The 15,897-nt window shown below is 43.1% G+C and overlaps 1 protein-coding gene across 2 annotated transcripts in view; it reads left to right on the top strand.

Moving 5' to 3' along the window:
• The window catches only part of C1H1orf105 (chromosome 1 C1orf105 homolog), a 51,014-nt gene that overhangs the window by 27,153 nt on the left and 7,964 nt on the right, over positions 1–15,897 (top strand). For both annotated transcript variants that reach the window (XM_003893569.5, XM_009194174.2), the window contains exons 3-4: positions 2,836–2,926; positions 11,406–11,480. In XM_003893569.5, the coding sequence (XP_003893618.1) occupies positions 2,836–2,926; positions 11,406–11,480 (166 nt within the window). The remainder of the gene's footprint in view (positions 1–2,835; positions 2,927–11,405; positions 11,481–15,897) is intronic.

Genomic DNA, 15,897 nt, shown 5'->3' with positions numbered 1-15,897 from the left:
ATTCCTTCCAGACAGACTACTATGTGACACATACATCTATTTTTCAAAATTGCAGGAATTACATGTCTAGGGAGCATTTCAGCTGTCTCTTGAAATTATTGGGTTACCATGTTCCTTCTCCATTTTTGATGAAATGGTTCCTAAGTGTAGTGATAAACCCCACTCTGGAAAGGGGACATGGACAGAAGGGTAGGTGTGAAGCAGTGTTGGGGTGAATGAAAGAAACCAGAAGGAGGGCAAAGAAAAGGCAGGCATAGAGGCCATTCCAAAGGTACATGACAGACAAAAAAGGATCCACTCCTTGGCATGTGAAACAGCTTGTTAGAAAAGCCAGACTCCCCGAAAAGAGTTTCTCCTCTTGTTGATAACTACCATGTACCCTCCTCCCATGGATAAATGACTTCGTGAGCGAATTCCCATCACTATCTCCACATCCCCACTTTAGTAACACGTACCCTTACTTTGTCTACTCTACTTAAAAAAAAAAATCACATTCTCAGTAAATAGGTACAGTTTTATGTATTTTCAGAACAAAATTCACAAGTGCTTTCAAGTGCTCATTATTCAGTTGTGTTGCTTTTACATAATTTTGAATATGTCTAAAGCAGATTATCAGAGGTTCAATAAACTCAAAGGCCTATTTAAGAAACAAAAGCACTAAGTGATAGAGGGCTTATTAAGAGTTGTTAATGCTACATGGATCAGCATGAGTAAGGATAGTCTAGCATATTTTAATTGAGGGTGGGACACAAACTCACAGGCCCATGACAGTGAGATGAGGGGCATAATGAGTACAGCTGGCCAAACAGGACTGCAGTGAATGGAAATCACCTCCCCACTTCAGCCCACCCGCACCCCAGCAGTGTTACCTGCAGGCATGTGAGTCCAGAGGCCAGATCCACTGGGTCTTCTAATAGTACTAGAAATCTGGATGTTTTATGTGAAATTGCTAGTGTTTGATCTAATAGGGTAATATCCCACCATCCCATACTACCCCCATGTCCATTAGACCTGTCCCAGCAGCCAAGAGCAAAGTATCCTTGTGCATGGCTCTCTTGCCCCCAGCTCCCTTGGTCTCTAAGTATATAAGCCTTTGGCAGAGGGTGAAGATCAGGGAGAAGGGTAGGCCCAGAATACAACTGGCCTTCCGCAGCACCTGTTCAATTTCACAGCCAGGTCCTGGAGGGTCAGAGCAGACAGTCTGTTGACAGCCAACTGGAAAGGGAGTGGGTAGTTTTTCCTCCAGCCAGCCAAACCTAGGCTAGGCACAAGAAGAAATTACCTTAGGCAGGCAGTGAAGCTCTACTCATCGCTATTCTGGGAGGATTGGGGTAGCAATCTCAATTCTTGTTTAGAAAAATGTAATACACCTACCTTACAACAAAGGTGACCGAACAGCACCTCTGAGGTGCCCTGAACTCTCAGGAGGACAAGACAGGAATGTAAAGTCTTTTGAAAGGATGGTTTAAGTATCAACAGATCTTAAGGATTAAAAGCTCCTCATGTGGGACAAAGCTCTGGGTTCCAAGCTGTTTATTTTTGGCAAAGCCCCTTACTGAGACTTTGGGAGAAAGTTCTCAATGTGCCTTAAGCGTTACATACCCTTGAGCAAAGAGTTCTAATGCAGAACAGTCTGAAAAAGATCAAGGAACATTTAGCCAAATATGCTCAGAGTAATTCCAGCTGTGTGCAATGGAAACACACCTGCGCGGTTGGAGGAGGTGCGGCTGGGCTGTAATAAGAAGTGCCTGTACTGACCCACTTCCTTCAAGGACTCTCTCAGGTTGGCCTGACAATTTCGAAGCCACCCTCATCGTCAGTCTCCAAAGCCCTTCAAGTCACACTAAGGTCCTGTTTGTATAAGATTATAGTGTGCTGAAGGAGTTCTAAGCTGGCCTCCTGGTCTCTCCTCATCAGCATTTGGGTGACAAGTCCAAGACAGTCTATTCCCATATCAAAGACAAAGACCCTGAGGGCACTGATGTCAGACCCACCGTCTCTGGTCTCACAGGGTCCAGGGAAGTGTGGGGAGAAATGAAACAAGAAATGCCTCATGAACATCAAACCCCTTCCACATGCCTTTGTTTTAAATGAACAATGGACAATGAAATCTTTCCTCATTAAAGAGGAGATGTGTTCCCGGCAAAACTGCCAGCATTCTGAGTTTCTACTTCTTGGATGCCAGGGGCATGAATGGTGCCACACACACAAACAGTTTATGATTATGAGGCCCCTGCAGGTCTTGGCCTCGTACACTGTAATGAAATGAACCACAGTACCAAGTGAGACAGAGCACAGGCAGGTCACCCTGTAAAAAGAACTGGTGTTCTTGCAACATCACTGCTTCAACTGATAACTAGAAAGAAAAAATGTTGCAAAGGAAAAGAATGGGTGGGGGGAGAAGACGTTCTGTGGGAGGAAACAGGTGGATTGTTTCAGGGTACAAGGACACAAACTCCAAGAAGTCAGCCCAGGTATGAAAGGGGACAGGCACAGGTGAGACATCGAAAACTTGAGTGCAGACCCTTTCAAAGAGAAAACCTGGGATTCATTTTGCTCATTACACGTCTACTGTTGTGAACAATCTTTATCCTGCCTTGTTTGTACACTGACAATCCAAAATTGGTTAGTGCAAAACAAAAGGGACAGAAAAGCCAAAGTGACATAGGAGGGCAAATCCATCTTTTGGGAGCTCTTCAATGGCCTGAGTCCTCCAGAACTGGAGTGGAAGGCAACTCCCTGTGGTGTCCCTTGTATTCTCTCAGAAACAACCAAGGGCCTGGCTCTTCAAATGGGGGACTGTGGTTCTAACTTTCTCTTGTTTTAATTACTTAGATATCCTCCTTCCTCTGCGACTTTTCTGACTTCGTCCAAGAGGAATATGAATTTGCCAGTTTTGTTTCAAGTTCCAGATGTTTTATCTAAGGTATTCAAAAATTTTTATTGAAAACAACAGCAGTTCTAGAATGACATAGAATATGAATACATGTCTCATCTCCGTAGCACAGCCCTGCGCTTGGTGCACCATCAGTGTTCAATAAATATTTGTTAAATGAAGTGAATGGCCCCACCCCCCTCACTATGTCTCAAGTGCCTAAGGGCCCCAGTTCACTAGAACTAAGAATACAGGCATAAGGTTAGAATCAACAGAACAGGAAACTAAAATGAGTATGGAGGAATCTGCCCCAAGACTTCCAGGGAATGCCTATCAGCTTGTGACTGGAACCAATCAGGAGTCTCTAATGCCTCCCCCAAAGGAATGCTTATGTCTCCCACCTGCAACTCCTGACACCTGTGGAATTTTACATTAAAAACTCCTCATTTCCCCTCCACCGTGACCGGCTGCCAAGTGACCCTCAGTGTCACTGTGGAGCAAGCACACAGGCTACAGGGCTCGGGCAGTCAGCACCTTCCTGAGGTGGAGAAAGAAAGAAAACATATGGTGAGATAAGCAGTTTTTTTCACCTGAAAAATTGCACATTCCTCACAGGGCTGTCATAGGCAGTGCCTGAAGCAGCGTCCTAAGGCACTTGACACGGTGCCCCACCCAGAGCAGGAGCTCAGTGAATGTGAGCCACAATTATTAGGAGCCCTGGTGTCAGTCAATAAATGTTTACAGAGGACTTTGTATTTGCTTTAATACATCAGAGATGAGTAAGTCAGCCACAGCTATGCAGATGAGTGAGCAGACAGGACGGGGACACAACTGAGAATGCATCTCAGAGATGGGGCACAGCACTTGTGAGAGAAGGTGGGAACAAAGGTTACCCCCAGGTTGGGCAAGTAGAGTGGGAGTGAGGGAATGATTCAAGAGGAAGTGGCATCTGCATTGGATCTAGAAGATACTGTTTTCAAGTGGAGGGAAGAGCCAGGGGTGGAGGAAGAACTGGAAAGAGGAGAAGATTATCAGCAAAGAGGTGGAGACTGAGTGTGCAGGAGGAAATGCCTGAAGTATATCAAGGAATTATGAGCATACATGAAAGGGAAACAAGGACACAGCTGGGCCCAGCTAATGCATACAGGACCCAACAGACAAAAGCAGAGAGGATACATTGAAGGTTTTCAACACCGGAGTGTCAGGGTCCAAGCTTTGCTTAAGAGTCATCTCTTAGTCCCCCTAACACCTTGGGCAGGCAAGTAGGTAACATGACCACCATGACATGCACTGGGTGGAGGTGGGGGATGAGCAGGGAGGCAGGACAGACTTAGCAATTGCTGCAGAACCAGCAAGAAGCCTTTCAGTCATCAAGTCGCTGTGAGCTTCCTATTTAGACAGGTCTCACCTGCCGCTGAACGCCTCCTCATCTCAGGTTTGTTCTGGGTCTCTGTACTGTGGCAACCTAGGCGCTAGGACACCAAGTCCCAGCCTGGCTGGGGTGGAGAATGGGGAAGGAAAGCCAATCCTAACCACCAGTGGGAGTGAGAGGCCGTTCTCCAGCAGGGTATAGCGGTTTTTGTGGTTGCAATATTCATGGTTAGCCACTAGATGACAGTTAAGAGCAACAGCTTCCAGCTGCATAACCCAAAGGGTGCCTGGGAGGTCAGTTTCCTGGCTGACCCGTGAGAAGTCCCAGATAGGTTGCTCTTATCGAGTGAGAACACAGGCCCCTCAACCTCATCGTCACTCATCCTGGTGCACGCTGACCCTCCACTGATTTGCACATGAGAAAGAGTCACCCCTGCAGATTGAAACACAAGTAAGGAACCCGGGATCCTTGCTCTGTTGGGGCACCGGGCAGGTACCTCCAGTCATATTCTTTCCTGTCACACAGACGTCCTCAAATTTGAATCTGGCTCCCAGAGTCTACTGCGTGTATGAAGGCCTGCACGTATGTGCCATGAGGTAAACATGGATTCAGCCAGCAGCTGCTCCTTCTGGAAAGAAACTGTTGTGTTTCAAGGGAGTAGAATGTACTATGGACACGATCTCTTCCTTCACCCTCTAAATCAGGGACCTGCCAAGAAGCTGCTGGCAATCCAGAGGCCAACTGGAGGCCCTGGACCCTGTGCAGAGGTGCAAAGGTCCTGCCACCTGGCTGCCTTCCTCTTCACCATCACAGGTCAAAGAGCAGAACTTTAAACACCCGCTTACTCCTCCCCTGCCCAGAAGCAGCCCCGTGGCTGAGGCAGGTGCACGTGTGCCTGGAGCAGTATTTCCTAGTGAATAGACAAAGGGGAAACAGGCTCAGAGACACAATAACAGGGAGAGGGAGCAGAAAGCAAGAGAGAAACACACCCACAGAGATGAGGGACAAAAAACACAAAACAAAAGGAGAGGCAGGTCTATCAAAGAAGAAAGATTTTTAGTGAAGACAAATGAAGCCTAAACATTTCCTCATTTAAACATCTACTGTGGAGAAGCTTCGTCGTTAGTCATTGCTTTCACCTGCCATTTCCAGGCATCCACTCATGACTCCTCAAGATGCCGAGAAACAGAAAGGTGCATCATGATAGTTGGGTGACTGGGTCAAGAGGTGACTGACTCGGGGATCCAAGGCAAAGGAACAGCAGGTGTGTGGGGGTGACCTGGAAAACTGCAGCTGGAGACTTTCAAACCCCTTTGCCCACTTGCTGGTACTGGGTGTAAATTAGCTAGAACTCCTCAGTTACTAATAGATTATAAAATGCCACTCCACCCTCTCAATTCCTGCCCCCAGTCTCTCTCTACTCACTTTGATCTGGGTTTGTTGTTCCAGTCTAATGAGTCAGAGTGAAGATAAGAACGTTATTATTCTGCTTTTAGCAGACCTGTGGCAAAAAGCCCTGGCTAAAAAGATCGTGCAGTAGCAGAGGCATAGCTGGGGATGATGTATAGGATGTTGACTTTCTATTGTCTCACCACTAAGAACTCTCTTTTTATTATTTCTCTCACATTGACTAAATTTTCTTTTTTTTTTTTTTTTCTTTTTTTTTTTTTTGAGACGGAGTCTTGCTCTGTGCCCCAGGCTGGAGTGCAGTGGCACGATCTCGGCTCACTGCAAGCTCCGCCCCCCCGGGTTCACGCCATTCTCCTGCCTCAGCCTCCTGAGTAGCTGGGACTACAGGCGCCCGCCACCTCGCCCGGCTAATTTTCTTGTATTTTTAGTAGAGACGGGGTTTCACCGTGTTAGCCAGGATGGTCTCGATCTCCTGACCTCGTGATCCGCCCGTCTCGGCCTCCCAAAGTGCTGGGATTACAGGCTTGAGCCACCGCGCCCGGCCTTGACTAAATTTTCAAAGCTCATAACTACCAAGGAAACTAGCTCATTTACTCCCAAGTCATTTTCATATTTATATTGCTTATGTTGATCTAGTGCAAATAACTACAAATACAATTTTTAAAGAGAATATTAAATGCTATTGACCTAAAATAGTGATGGTAATAAAAATCAAATTTAATAAGTCTGAATGTAGGGACATGGCTGTCTATTATTTTGTATACATTTCGGAGTTTTTTCCTAGTGAACATTAAGAGCATTTTTGAAGGTATATTCAGCTTTATTCTTTAAAATGGCTGACATTTTCAGATAGAAGGAACATGTGTAATATCATAAAGTTTTTTGAATATTGAAATTAGTTCTCTGAGCACTACTTTTGGGATTCTACATGGTAGAAATAATTCTGCCTTTATATGGATTCTTTTTTTTTTGAGATGGAGTCTTGCTCTGTCACCCAGGCTAGAGTTCTATGGCACTGCAACCTCCACCTCCCAGGTTCAAGTGATTCTCCTGCCTCAGCCTCCTGAGTAGCTGGAATTATAGGCGCATGCCACCACGCCTGGCTAATTTTTGTATTTTTAGTAGAGACGGGGTTTCACCATGTTGATCAGGCTAGTCTCGAACTCCTGATCCTGTGATCCGCCTTCCTCTGCCTCCGAAAGTGCTGGGATTACAGGCGTGAACCACCTTTATATGGATTCTAAGAGTTTACTATTCTCCTGAGGAAAGATAATCCTTTTTATCCAAAAACTTTCTAGCCGACTGAAGTTCAATAGATGTAGTATTGAACAAATCTCTTAACCTTTCTGGGCCACAGCTTTCTCACTGGGTAAATTGAAAGATTTGAACCAAGTGTTCTATGAGGTCTCTCTCAGTTAAGTTAAAAGTGGGAAGGAGAAAAGAAATAGAGGTGTTGAAGGAAAGGACAGAGGCAAATGTGTCAGTACTCTTCACAGGGTGCTTGTGAAGCCTGTTTTAATCACAAGCTTTTTTGGTTTTTATGTGAACAGCTGTGTAAGAGAGAGAGAGAAAGAGAGTGAAAGAGAGAAAGGAGAGTGGAGGGAGAGGGAGATGGAGAGCAATATGTTTCTCTGTTTCTTTACCAAGGGTTCAAGAAGGCCACAGCCTTGGGCCATGAGCCAGCCCTTAGACACCGCAGCAGACATTGTCCTCAGATATGAGGATGTTTCCAATTGTCAAATGTGTTTTGGCTTCTGGGGACTGGCTGAAATCTGCATCATACCTTGGCCAGGCTACACATAGGTTGCTGTCACTCTCCTGTCACAACTGCCATCTGCTATCCAGAGGACAGCTGCTTGGGAAATGAGGGCCCCATTAAGATTCCAGTGCCTCTGGCTCTAGACCTGATAAAACCAGGGCCTTGTGCTGTGAACCTGGACAATTCCCTCTCCATTCCTGTTATTGCTGCTGAGCTGGTCATAAGGAAACCAAGAGTGAGAAGGGAATGCAACAGAAGAAGAAGACCAAAGACCTGGGTTTCAGGGCTGGGAAAGAAAGCAAGACAGAATGGAGGAAATGAGGCCTGCAGGACATGGAGTCTTAAACGTTCGCATCACCTTTAAAGTAGCCTGTCACAGCTGCCTTCCGTGACCCTTCAATGCCCTCATGCCTTCTCCAGATAGAAATGGAGCATCCCTTCTTGGAAGCCAGGCTTCAGCTGATAGCCAGTCTGAGGTAGAGTATGGCACAGATCAAAGATTGCTTTTTATCTTTACATGTAAAGTGTAAAGGGACAGGATTAGAGCATCTGCCTCTGTCTTTTTGGCCACAAAGACGATTATCAGTAGGGGAAGGGAGACCTGGAGAGTTTATATGATTGACAAAAGTCACCCAAGTTGTTTATGAGCCAAGACTGGAACAGAGCTCTTTGGGCATCTAGCCAGTGTTCTTCCCCAGTGTATTACATAGAATGAATTTGTTGCACTACAACACTAATGTTCTGTAACATTTCCCCGAAGACAGTGTTATAATAGTGATATCCATTTACATATGCACTTTTTGTTTTATATATATATATGTGTGTGTGTTGATTGTATCTACATTTAGATCTCATAATTTAAATTGCTTACAATGACTCATTCATTCGCCCAATGTTTGTTGAATACTTGCTATGTGCCAGGTTCTATCATAGGTTCTAGGAGTACAAAGATGTGTAAAACATGATTCTTGCTCTTAAATATAATAACTCTCAACCCAGTGGAGGAAACAAACACATTTAAAAACAAGAAGAATAGCCTGTAATCCCAGCACTTTGGGAGGCCGAGGCGGGCGGATCACGAGGTCAGGAGATCGAGACCATCCTGGCTAACACGGTGAAACCCCGTCTCTACTAAGAAATACAAAAACTAGCCGGGCGAGATGGCGGGCGCCTGTAGTCCCAGATACTCGGGAGGCTGAGGCCGGAGAATGGCGTGAACCCGGGAGGCGGAGCTTGCAGTGAGCTGAGATCCGGCCACTGCACTCCAGCCTGGGCGACAGAGCGAGACTCCGTCTAAAAAAAAAAAAAAAAAAAAACAAGAAGAATAGTGCAAATACAAAGAAAGCTAGACCGAGTTTATGATGCAATCAAAGAGGCAGGCACCAACTGAAGTTAGGAGGGTGAGAAATGGTAGCAGCTCCAGGAGAAAGGTTTTCTGAGGATGTAACACCTACACTATGTCTTAAATGAGCAGTTATCAAGGCCAGGTGGGACAATATATAAGCATTTCATGCCTCAGATTCTAAGAGATGACAGTCATTATGTTATGGGACTTTGTAGTCACATTTACAGTTGTCTTTAACCTAGCAAGATCTTGAAATGTACTTTGGAGATCTTGCAAATAATATCTGTTGCTTGATTTGCAATGAGCTCTGAGATTGCAATTCCTGTATGGTCTAGTAGTAGTCTTAGCAGAAACGAGAAGTCTAGAAAAAGGTGAAGTAAATAATTTCAGTGAAGAACTTATAACTCTACTAAAAACAAACCTGCCCAAGGATTCTCTCATATCTGCCTCCCTCTGTCCGGGTCTTCCTCATCCCTTCAGACTGAGTGCAAATTCCACTTCTAGGAAGTCTTCCCTGATTTCTCCAATCAGAAGTGGTCTCTCTGTTTTCTGAAGGCACAGAGGTATTACTGCCTCTTGTGTGATATCTAGTGTGTCCTACCTTAATTGCAGTTTCAGAAATGTACCTCATTCTCATACCTCAGAGATGTGAGGGATGGAGGGAGGACCTGGAGCTTCAGGGGATACCACCCGCAGGGGAATCTGGAAGACATGGTAGAAAGTTGAATCAGCCCAAAGCAGAGGAGTCAGTACACACAGACACTTCCTCTCTAGTCTCTCTTCTCACTCCATTCATCCTCCAACCAGACAACCTGTCCAGTCCAACCTACATTCACTTACCTGAAGCTGATTGGCTAGGTTATTCTTCCAGGTTGTTGCATAGTGTTTCCTGGGCTTGTAACACCCTCACCATCCTTGTTCACTCCATAAATACCTACCCAAGCATTGCCTGTTTTTTTCACCCTTCTCAGACCCTTCCCTCTCTGCCCCACCCCCAGTTAAGCTCAATGACCCTTTTCAGCTTCATTGGGGCCTTGATACATTTCTGTTGTAGCACCTTCAACACCATCATACTTCTTGGATGGTGAGCAGCTTGAGGTCACAAACTATGTCTTATTTATTTAAATGTCTCCAGTACCTAATGAATGGGTAAATGAATAAATTTGTATTCTTCTTTTGTCTTCCTTACAGACTTCCTTCCAGAAACTTTGCCTTATTCATCGGTATGACCCCCATCACAGCACCCTTTACTTGGTAGCCTCACAATAGATGTTTGTTGTTGAATGAATGAATCTAGTTATTCAAACACATACTTTGACATACCAACCCACAACATTGTGATACTGAGTTGATTCTTTTTAGAACGCCCTATAAAAATGAAGTGTATTTTAAATATTTATCAAAAGAATCCAACTTTGTTAATAGTTTTTAGCCCTCAAACCCCCAATGATGCCTCACCTAAGTGCTGTATGTCTCTCACAGGATGAAGCTACTTGCAGAACAATCTGGCAGAGGTCATCCTAGGAGCACACCTCAGAAACTCCTCACTTTCTATTCTTCCTCTTTCTATTCCCCACGCCTCCCAGGGCAACAGGAATGGGTCAAGACACACCATGTAGTGATGGGCCAGCAAGTGGATCAAAGGAAAGAGAAGACTTCAGTCAATAGTTTTCTCACTGTGGTTTTCCTCTTCCCCATATTTTACACTTTCTGTGACCATATCTCATGACTGATGTAAATGTGAATGAGGAAGATTAAGAGAGAATCCCCAAACATAATTTTAGCCTCAAGTTCCTATATGTTTCCTAAGCAAACCTTTATCAGAGATGCAAATGAGAACCTCCTGAACCAGGTATAAATGCTCCAAAGTCCTCTCTTTAACCCTTTTGCAGAAATGAAGTCAGAACAAAAACCAGTGGTTACAATGAGCAGACACGGTGCCCCTCCCCTTCCTCTACTGGTTGTTTCTTCACCTGCTGATACAGCCTCTCTTTCCCAGAGGATTGAAGGGACTCAGAACCCACACAGAAGCTTGAGTTCTGCTTGTGGCTTCAATCATTGTGCTTAGGAGGTACAGAAGGGCCAAATGGTGCTGGACCATGGATGCATGAGAGCTGATGCTGGCCCAGGGTTAAGGCATGAGAAAAGAGGGTGATGCTTAGGAAAGGCCCGTGAAAAAAGATTTGAGGAAGATAAGTCTTCTCTTCATTCTTTCTTAGGCCCTCAGAGATCCTCAGTCTATATGGTGGAGCCTTTGTATGAAATGGAAAATATAGCCCACCTATAGGAGAATGCAGCCCCTCAGACACAGGTGCTCAGGCTGGAAAGTAGAGACCCCACTGAATTTCAGGCCCCAGCCATCTCTGCCAGCTGTCTTTTTATCTATACCACTGTATGCAGCAGCCTCAAGACCGCCACCTAGCCTGTGTCTCACTCCCTCCTGCCTAAACTCTCAGAACCTACCAACTGCAGCACACTCCAGATTCAACACCCACCCTGGATGGGGCTGAGACCAGAGTGCCCATCTCTGTTTTATGGAAAGAAAAACTGTTACCTCTCTCACCCCTCCACTGCTTTCCTACGTCTTTGCTGCCCTATGTGCCCCACCATTTCCTCACCTTTCTCTGTCTCTCTTTCCCCTCAGACCAGGAGGAACCAGCGTGACTCCATGCTGCTCAGAAACCAACAGCTGTGCTCCACATGTCGAGAAATGAAAATGGTAGGCAAGGGGGAAGACAGAAATGGGCACAGGCATCTCAGGGTGCAGCACTGCCCTTCCCCACCAAGCCCTGTGGAGAGAGAGAGTGATGGGACCCGTTGCAAGGAGGGCCTAGGTAAAGGCTGCCAAGGAGGAATGGTTGGTCCTGGAAGCAGCATCGACTGACAGAACATGGTAAACCTTCTCCATTTCAACAAGCCAAAGGGTAACCAAGATAGGTGGGCCAGAGTAGAGATGCAATGAGCCACTTCGCCTTGGGCTCCTAAGTAACTTACAGACTCTCAGAGGCTTAGGGGATTATGGAGCTCCTTCTCCCTCCTTAATGTAGCCCTCACGCAACACATATGCACACACTCATTTCTCCACCATTACAATCAGAAGACAAACAGCTTCATCTTTGGGTTTACTGTTAATTTAGTTTGCACCTCAAGAGAAAGACTGGGGAGAGAGTCTACAGTACTTTCTAGGTAGTCGGGGGTGGTGTCAGCTGCCTTGGATACTTGTAATATGTAGTGGAGAATGGTAGTCGGGAAGGAGTATTAGGAAAAGAAAGAAGGAGAGCAAGGGAGATGTGGAGGGAACAAAAACGAACTTCTGCCACCTATCACAGTTGCTGAATCAGAGGCCTGATTCAGGAAGGATGCTAGACTAGGCTGGAGTTAGGACTTGGGTTAAATTAAGAATTAGAGTTAGCATTGGGATGGTTGTTAGCGTCAGGGTAAGGAAGAGGCTTTGGTTAAGGGTTAATTTAGCAACATGATTAGGTTTGACGTAAGAGCTGAAGAAGGGTTTCTTCAACTGTGATATCCTATAATTCTCCTTTGACTTCGGGAGAAAGGTGGGGCTAAATGTGTAGGCTAAATGTGCTTTAAAGGAATGGAAGAAAAATGGAAGGTATAAGAGAAGCTCCTTCACTGAGTTCATGGCAAGTCTTCAGGTCAGTCAGATATGAAAGAGAGTGGCAGTTTTGTGAAATTTTTATGTGGGATTTAGAAATTTAACTGAAGCTGCTGGCAAAACTGCACCTGGATGTTGCCATCTATGTTCATTTTCTACATAATTAGGGTCATTGTGTGTGTTAAATATTAGCATTGGCTGGAGTCTGGGAAACTAGAATTGGGATTTCTCCTGGTCTTATTCCTGGAATCCCTTGTGTCCACATTTAGAATGCACTAACCCCAGGCCTAAGCTGGCCTTGGCCAGCTGGCACACTTGAGACGTCAGCAGCAGTCCTCTTTCTCAAGACCTCTTCTCTGACCTTTGCCCTTGTCCAGGAATGATAGAAGTGGAGCCACATGCTGTAATTTTACCATTTATTGCAGCTTCTAAAAGGAAGGGCTTCAAACACAAAAGTGCCCAGGGACTCTTCTCTACTGCTGTCAGAACATAGTGAGAAACTACAGAAAGTTAGAAAATAAACATGAAATACCCTTGCCTCACTCTATGCAGTAGCACCTCAAAGTCCTCCCAAGGGGAAGGACTGCAGATCTGCTGCAGTCACTGTGACACCCCTTCTTTCTCAGCAGTGAGTTGAATAGAAATACTGGGGAATATATAAAAAGACTCCTAGGAATAGAAGGGAACTTCCTCAACCTAATGAAGAGCAGCTTGGAAAACCAACAGCTGACACCCTGCTTAATGGTAAAAGACTGGATACTTTCCCCTAAGATTAGAAACAAGGCAACAATCTGTTCTGTTGTTAGTCTGTTCCTGACACTTCTACTCAACATTTTACTATACACGCTAGCCAGAAACATAAGAAAAAGAAATGAAAGCCATCCACATTAGAAAGAAAGAAGTACAACTAGTCTATTTGCAGATGATATGATCTTATATAGAGAAAGTCCTAAGGAATGCATAGAAAACTATTAGAGTTAATAAATGGATACAGCAGTGTTGAGGATACAAGATCAATATATAAACCTCAATTTATGTTAATAGCAGTGAACAATCCAAAAATGAAGAAAACAATGCCATTTGTAATAGCATCAAAAATTATTTTGGAATAAATTTAACAAGAGAAGCACAAGACCTATACAATGAAAAGTATAAAACATTGTGGAAAGAAAATTTAAAAGGCCTAAATAAACGGAAAGAACCCCGTGTTTATGGATTGGAACACTTAACATTGTAAAGATGGTATACTCCCCCAAACTGATCTACATATTTAATGTAATCCTCAAAATCCCAGATGCCATTTTATAGAAATTTGCAATCATATCTTAAAATTTATATTAAAATGCAAGAGATCCAGATAGCCAAACGACCTTTAAAAAGAAGAACAAAGGTGGAGGTCTCACACTTCTTGATTTTAAAACTAAGTACAAAGCTATGGTCAGGACTGTCTGTTGTTCATTCCTCTTAATAGAAATTAAGTACTGTGTGGTACTTCCATAAAGATAGACAAATAGATCAATGGAATAAAATTGAGAGTTCAGAAGTAAATTCTTACATTTATAAACAATTGATTTTTGACAAAGGCACCAAGACAGTTCAATGAGGAAAGAATAGTATTTTCAATAAGTGGTACAGGGGCAGCTGCATAGATACATACAAAAGAATGAATTTGTACCTCTTCCTCACACCATGTACAAAAATAACTCAAAATAGGTCAAAGACCTAAATGTAAGACCTAAAACCATAAAACTCTTAGAAGAAAACATAGGTATAAAGTTTCATGACCTTGGATAAGGCAATGGTTTCTAAGATAGGACACCCAAAGCACAAACAACAAAAGAATATAGATAAATCAGTCGTCATCAAAATTTTAAACTTTTGTGCTACAAGGAACATCATCAAGAGCATGACAAGACAACCCAAATATTTGCAAATCAACAGATGAAGGATTATATCAGATAGGGGACTAGTATCTGGAATATATAAGGAACACTTACAACTCAACAATAAAAAGGCAAACACCCTAGTTGAAAAGTGAGCAAAAAGTTTCAATAGACACTCTCTAAAGAAGATCTACAAATGACCAATAAACACATGAAAAGATACTCAACATTATTTGTTATTAAGCAAATGCAAATAAAAACCACAATGATATACACTTTCCATGCACTAGGATGGCTGTAATAATATTAATAATAAAACAGTGGATAATAACAAGTGTTGGCCAGGATGTGAAGAAATTAGAATCCTCATAAGTTGCTGATAGGAATGTAAAACAGTACAGTTGCTTTGGAAAACAGTTTGGGAATTCCTCAAAACCTTAGACACCGAGTTACCATATGACCCAGCGATTCCATTCCTAAATATGTACCCAAGAGAATTAAAAACATATTCACACACAAACTTCTACAAGAATGTGCATAGCAGCCATATCTTAATAGCTGAAAAGTGGAAATAACCCAAATGCTTATAGCTTGATTAATGAATAAACAAAATGTGATCTATCTATATAATAGAATATTAATCATAAAAAAGAATGAAGTACTAAAACATGCTATAACATGGATGAACCTTGAAAACATTTTGCTAAGTAAAAGAAACCAGATGCAAAAGATCACATATTATATTGGTTCCATTTATATGAAATGTCCAAAATAGGAAAATTCATAGAGACAGAAAATAGACAGTGGTTGTCAAAGATTGGGGGGAGGAGTGAGTGAGAAGTAATTGCTAATAGGTATGTGGTTTCTTTTTGGGGTCAAGAAATGTTCTAGGAGTAAACAATGGTGATTGTTTTACAACTTTCTGAATATACTAAAAACTACTAAGTTGTACATTACGATGGTGACTTATAATACATGATATCATAAATACCAATAAAAAGAAATTAGCACTAAATAAAAGCACAAAATGAATCAATCTCAAAAAAATGTAAATAGGACCTGGTTATATAACTATTCATATTCCTATGTAACCTTGGGCCAGAATCTCATTCATTTAGTGCAGAAGAAATACCTACTGACAGTTATGGTTGTGAATCACCAGGGATATTTGCCTTGGTTTTATCTAGGCTGTGTTTTATGACATCTCTGCTCCAAACAGCTCATTTTCCCCTTCATGCACCTATTTTGTAGTCCTTCTGTTATCTGCATTGCTCTCTAATTAACACTTTCAAGTCCCTTAAAAGTAGGACGGTCAAGCTAGACATACTGTAAAGAGATATTCTCTAGCATATATACTTAAAAATTGTTTCAAAATAAATTAAGTTTATTTCAACACATATTTATTGATTGTCTGCCATGGGCCAGGTACTTAGGTAAACTGCAAAGAAAAAAAAAAAAAAAGAAAGACATAAGACCTGTCTTTAAGGAGTCAACAAATAAATAATGACAATAGAATGTGATCAATGTAAATAGAAATAGATCTGATGGGGAGTGAAGGGGCAGTGAAAGTAAATATCAGGGAAGTCTTCCTTGAAGAAAAAAGACTATTCGGGGTTTTCAAGAGTGAATAGGAGTCT

Source organism: Papio anubis, chromosome 1, assembly GCF_008728515.1.
Source record: "Papio anubis isolate 15944 chromosome 1, Panubis1.0, whole genome shotgun sequence".
Classification (NCBI taxonomy): Eukaryota; Metazoa; Chordata; class Mammalia; order Primates; family Cercopithecidae; genus Papio; species Papio anubis.
This window is presented reverse-complemented; position numbering and strand designations above follow the sequence as displayed.